General features: G+C 37.4%; 1 protein-coding gene across 7 annotated transcripts in view; it reads right to left on the bottom strand.

Annotated features, from left to right (window-relative positions):
* Nucleotides 1–5,954, bottom strand: part of Pikfyve (phosphoinositide kinase, FYVE-type zinc finger containing) — a 99,133-nt gene that overhangs the window by 26,015 nt on the left and 67,164 nt on the right. For all 7 annotated transcript variants that reach the window (XM_031367755.1, XM_031367761.1, XM_031367758.1 and 4 more), the window contains 4 exons: nucleotides 5,303–5,429; nucleotides 3,898–5,066; nucleotides 1,464–1,564; nucleotides 50–121 (listed from right to left, as the gene is read on the bottom strand). In XM_031367755.1, the coding sequence (XP_031223615.1) occupies nucleotides 50–121; nucleotides 1,464–1,564; nucleotides 3,898–5,066; nucleotides 5,303–5,429 (1,469 nt within the window). The remainder of the gene's footprint in view (nucleotides 1–49; nucleotides 122–1,463; nucleotides 1,565–3,897; nucleotides 5,067–5,302; nucleotides 5,430–5,954) is intronic.

Below are 5,954 nucleotides of genomic sequence, written 5' to 3'. Positions count from 1 at the left end.
AAAAAAAAAAAAAAGCATAATTAATCATAAGGAAGAAATCAGATTTTACCTGAAACAGTATCTTTCTAAAAATATTCCCAGTGTAAGGTCATTCTTTCCATAAAACTCCATTGTTACAATCCTAAAAGAAGAGATGATTTCTTAGAAATATGGCAACATTACCAAGACCATATTCTAACTATTAAATATGCTTATGATGAAGTACTAAAGGAAAGCATATCTGATGATGCTGTAGAGCAGGTTTTACCTCATTCTGCCAAACAAGTATAGACTAGCTACACTACAGCATCGTTTCCACTCCTATTCTGTTAGTACCTTAAAAAATCATTTAATGAGAATGCATAAACTATAAAATAAATGGAATAAAACTGATTTGCATTAGGAAGAGGTAAAATTGTCTTTCAGTTTCAATCCCCATCAACATTGGGGAGAAAGAAAAGACAGTGCCCTTCTGCCCCCTAGTCACTGAGTATGGGAAACAGCTCTCACTCTCGATGAGAAACAACTAACTATACCTAACTTACAACTAACCAAAATTAGAGACTTTGCATGGACAGTTGTTGAAATCTGTATCCTTAGTATTACCTATTAATTTCTAAGGGGGAAAACCCTATGAACTTTCAGAAAAATCATGCTTAAAGCTGTCCTGGAACTACACAAGTTTCTAGAAAAATCTTTTTGTTGGAAATAAATGTTTTATTATTCCGTAATAAATAAAACATTTATTATTCCGGAAAAATAAAACCTTTCTTATCACTACCAAAAACAAACAAACAACAGTGAGGAAGGGAGTGAAGCTGAGCACAGCATCCATGCATGCACTCTGACTTCCTCTGATCAGTTACTTCAGCCTCTCAACTTCTGTGATTTTCCCTGCCATGACAGACTGTATCCTTGAACTGTAAACCAAATAACCCCTTTCTCCTTTAGGCTGCTTTTGACAGATAATTTTTTAACATAACAGCGAAAACCTAAAACAGGCATGTAAGATCTTTATGATGATCACTAAAAATGTTACAACATTATAAAATGTACTTAGATGTCTGCAAGAAGAACACACTAATGACACAAAAGGTCGCCCTGGTAGCATAACTCAATGACAGAACTACAAACAGTAAGATAAAAGGCTGACTGTTTTTATAAAACTTATGCATAGGGAAAATCTACCTAAATTGTACATGCTATAATCAAAATGTAGATTTTTGGTTTCAAAAACCAACTTTTGTGGGTCAACTTTGTAAGTTATGTAACAAAAACATTTCTCTTTCCTCAGAGTTTTTTCATTCTTACTTAAGGTACAATTATTTATCCATGAACAAAAAGCCTTCACAGTTACTTCATAAGTTTAAATATTCTATCAGTTCACATGTGACCATCAATGTGATGATAACTAAAAGCAAGCATTATTTGTTATGCTACTGGAATTCCACTACTAGGTGCAATGGTGCAGACGAGCATCCTACCAAGGACTGACACAAGCACTGGGAGCATTGCTGGACTGGGCAGAAGAGCTGCTGAAGAGCACACAGAGCCTCTGGTGGTTAGCAGGATTCAGACAGTCCACCTGAAGAAGAAGGAACAGATGAGCACCTATGTGGGAACACACCTCCTACTAATTCATTGCACTCAGTTAATAAAGTTTTCTGTTATCACTGTTGGATGCTTGTGAAGACTTACAAAAGGCCAACTATAAGAGCAGCTGGGTTCTGAACACAGACTATTTCAGAACTCTAAGGTAAACTTAAGTGTAAAGTAACTGGGGTTGGAGTGTAACATAAATGAGGCCCTGGTTATACCCAAAGCTGGGCTTGAAAGGGAAAGAGAACCAAAAAGTTTGTTTCTTAACACAAACATTCCATTTTTTCAAAACTGCATTATATTTTGGAAGAACAAATTAGTTAAAATATATTCCTATGAAGCAATATGACCTGACAGATGGATATGGTATCAATCCATGGTGCCTAGAGATCTCTTCTGAGATATTTTTTCACCTGTGCTCTTTCCTGTTCCCTGTTAAAATTCAAGTGGTAGAGGTAAAGTCCCTCCTCCTTAGATGCCACTCTACCTATCAAACTATGTAGTTTGCACAGCTAAATAGCCACTCAGACCAACATGGTGGCATATTCATGAAATCCCAGCACTTATGAGGTAGAGTCTAGAGGATCAGGAGTTTAATGTCTTCCTCAACTAGATCTTGAGTTTGATGCCAGCCTACAAAAAAACCCTATTTCAAACCAACAAACACCAAAAGAAAAACTAAAACGACTATTTTGTTTATTCACACTATTCAAATATATACATACATGCACAATCACACATGTTCATACATACACACATATACAAAAGTCATTTTGTTTTCACTGAAATGAGATATGCTACAAAAATGAATTAATTTTTGAAGACATGCTAAAAAACACTGGATACAATCAAGTGCTTCAACAAACACACACTCTTGTACAAGCAAGCATCCTCACACAGATATATATTTAAATCAGTCAAGAATAGAGAAGTTGGAATCCTGAGTCAAAGGTATATAAAAGTACATGTAAAATAAGACAGTACTTGTAAATATCCTCATCGCTTTCTATAAATTTATACAAAAGCATTGAAAATTGCTTGACTCTCACTATAGTTCTGTGTGTGAGTCTCACAAACAATTGTTTAGCACCACCATTTTGCACTTCCTTGACTAACAGTGAAACTAGATTTTTTTGTAAACTGAACTGCATTTACATCTAATGAAAGATTTCTTCATAAGTTTCAATATTAGTAATGTACACATCCACAAGTAAATCTTCCTTAAACATCTTTAATTCCATCTAAAAAAATATAATTAAATAACAATATACAATTTTTACTCTTAGATAGATAGATAGATATGTGTGTGTATACTCCTAGCATTAAGGAGGTACAGTCAAGATTATGAACTCAAGAGCAGCCAGGATCATGTAATGAGACCTGTGAAGATTAGCTTTGTCACCTTGACACAACTTAGAATCAACTGGGAAGAGAGTCTCAATGAAGGATTATCTACACTGGGTTGGAAGATGGACTGAAGATGGTTGGAAGATATCTGAGTGATTGTCTTAAGTTAAAATGTGAGAAAACCCAGTCCCCTGTGGGTGACACCATTCTCTAGCAAAAGGTCTTGAACTTTATAAGTAATGAAAAATAGAACTGAGCACAAACAAGCAGGCAGCATACGCATTTCTTTCTCTTTGCTCCTAACTGTGGTTGTGGTATCTTAAGTTACTTCAAGTTCTTGCTACCTGTATTTGCCCATAATGATGGGCTGTAAAACCAGAATTACAAGCTAAAGAAACTCTTCCATAAGCTGTCTTTTTGTTAGGGTATTTGATCACAGAAGTAAGGAAAAAAAGAAAGAAAGAGAGAAAGAAAGAAAAAAAGAAAGAGAAAGAAGGAAGGTAAGAAGGAAGGAAGGAAGGAAGGAAGGAAGGAAGGAAGGAAGGAAAGAAGGAAGAAAGAAAGGGAAGGAAGGAAGGAAGAAAAGAAGGAAGGGGGTAGGGAGGGAAAAAAACTAAAACAAAAACAAGACCTATCTTAAAGCACTGAAAAAGTCAAGAGCTACATCATTATTACACATAAGCAATACAGACCAAAACTTTAAACAAGTGCACTTTCCCTTTGTTCACGCCTTTCCTACTTCACTACAAGTGCATATTAAAATCCAAAAATCCCATTTTTGTTGCCTTATGAATCTACTTTTCTACTTCATATAAAAGCCACCAGACTCAAGAAGAAAAGAAAAAAACAGAAGAGTAAGTATTTAATAAGTCTGCATGTAATTTGTCATATTGTTTTTTTTTTAATCTTGCCTCAGTAATTTTTCAACAGACAAAACATTCTAATCTTACCCAGTCAAAAGTGACATCTTACCTTAGTTGGCCATAAGACATCACCTGGAATCAATCCCCTCTCTTCATCACTCTCAGTTTTGTTTCCTGATTTGCCACCTGAATTACATGATGCATCTTTTGAATGGACAAAAGGGTCCAAATGTTTTGACTGAATTCTTCCTCCTCTAGCTCGATAATCAGCTAGCATTCTACCCAAGGTCTGGCTATCACCCAGATGTTCAGCAATCCTGGTGCTCACTAGCTCATGTGAGGGTAAGACTTGAATAGACTTGGCCTGAACACTGCCGTTCATGCCCTGAAGTCCAGAGAGATCCCTGAGCAGCTGTTTCTTTCTCCTGCTCTCCATTTCCTTCACCTCTTTGTTGAGAAGAGGAGACCAGTAAATCTGCTCTGGAAAATAATCTCGAGTTGAGCACCTCATCCCCTTTTCAGTTAAAAGGAACGGTTCACGGAATGTAATAACTGGAGAGATGCAGAGGATCACGTCTTTTAGTTCCTGTTTAAATGTCAAGGAGTAAGTCTTTCGTTTATCTTCAGAGGAGGTGACTTCCTCAGTTACATACATCCCAGTGTCATCTTGTAGAGGGTCTCTAAAAGTTCTCATCTGACTTCTGGGATCCTGTTGCTCATCTATTTGCTGTGACGTCTCTGGTGACGTCTCTGGCTGTTCACTTCCTAGAGCATCCTGCTGATCCATATGGAGAGGCAACAATGACTCAGGTACCAGAGCAAAGAGAGCACAGGGGATACCAGCTGGGCACGTGGGGGTAGTATAATCTTGATGCTTCAAAGAGGCAACAGCCTGTGGAACGCTTTTATTATCCAGTTCACCCTTCTCAAGCACAATCCTCGATTCCAACAAAGTGCTATCGTCAGAAAGCAAGGCATCGGGAGGGCACTCAGGATCCTGGGGGAGGGAGCTGCCACCAGCCTGCTCTTGAGAAGCTCCCTCTTCCACTCGTCCCTCGGTGAGAAAATGGAAGGAAGGGCTTTGCATTAACGTTGGAGGCATAGCAAATTCATCCATGAGAAAAGAGATTTCTAGCTGAGAATGATAAGCTACACAGATCATAAATATGAGGATCTCCTTAACGCGAGCCAGCTCATAATCAGAGCCTCCTCTGAGCTTGATTGTGCAGCCGAGGTGCTGTGGACAGCCTTCAAAAAACATCAGTGTTTTGGTTTGTTCTACAAATAAATTAATAAAAATTAAGAGACTTAGATGACAATTTAGAGGCCCAAATAGAATTTTCTACCCCCAGAAAAATAAAATCTATATATAAATAAACCCACCTTAAACGTATCCCTCTTAACCAGCGCTAACAAATATTATACTTCCTGAGTAAACAATGATACAGTTAACTAGATGATTCACTCCTCCTTGAGGTCCCCAACTGAGTGAATATATACTTAATATGACTCACCATTAGGCAACTGAAATATCTGCATATAAAATTTGTGGCAAGTGCCCAGGTGTGGTTTGGTGAGCAGCTGGTCCATGGACACCACTAAATCACCTTGGGTCATTCGACTGATTCTTTCTAAAACTTGCTACAAAACAGAAAAAGATTGTATTATAAAATTAAATCAGAAAAAAAAAATTAAATCAGCTATGAGTAAAAATCTCAATAACCTGGAGAAGTACATTAAGTATTAAACAAAATAATGCTCACAATCAATTTCTTTAATTTTAATAAACTGCTTGACAATTTGTTTATTCTACCTTTGGCCAAATTTACTTGCTAAATAATCAATGTGTGGCCTCAAAAACAAACCATGGTCATGGTACTCTTATCAAAACATGGGTGTGACATGGTGGTACATTTGTATAACTCTAGCACTTAGGAGGCAGAGGCAGGAGGATCAGTGTAAGTTTGAGGTCAGCCTGGTTTAATAACTGAGTTCCAGAACTGCCAGAAGTACAATGTGAAACTATATTATTTTTATTCTTACTTTACTTTGTTATTATCTTTTATTAAAAGAGCATTTGGGCTGGGCAGTGGTGGCGCATGCCTTTAATCCCAGCACTTGGGAGGCAGAGGCAGGTGGCGGATTTCTGAGTTCAAGGCCAGCCTG

This window comes from Mastomys coucha, unplaced genomic scaffold (genome assembly GCF_008632895.1).
Source record: "Mastomys coucha isolate ucsf_1 unplaced genomic scaffold, UCSF_Mcou_1 pScaffold14, whole genome shotgun sequence".
Lineage (NCBI taxonomy): Eukaryota > Metazoa > Chordata > Mammalia > Rodentia > Muridae > Mastomys > Mastomys coucha.
This window is presented reverse-complemented; position numbering and strand designations above follow the sequence as displayed.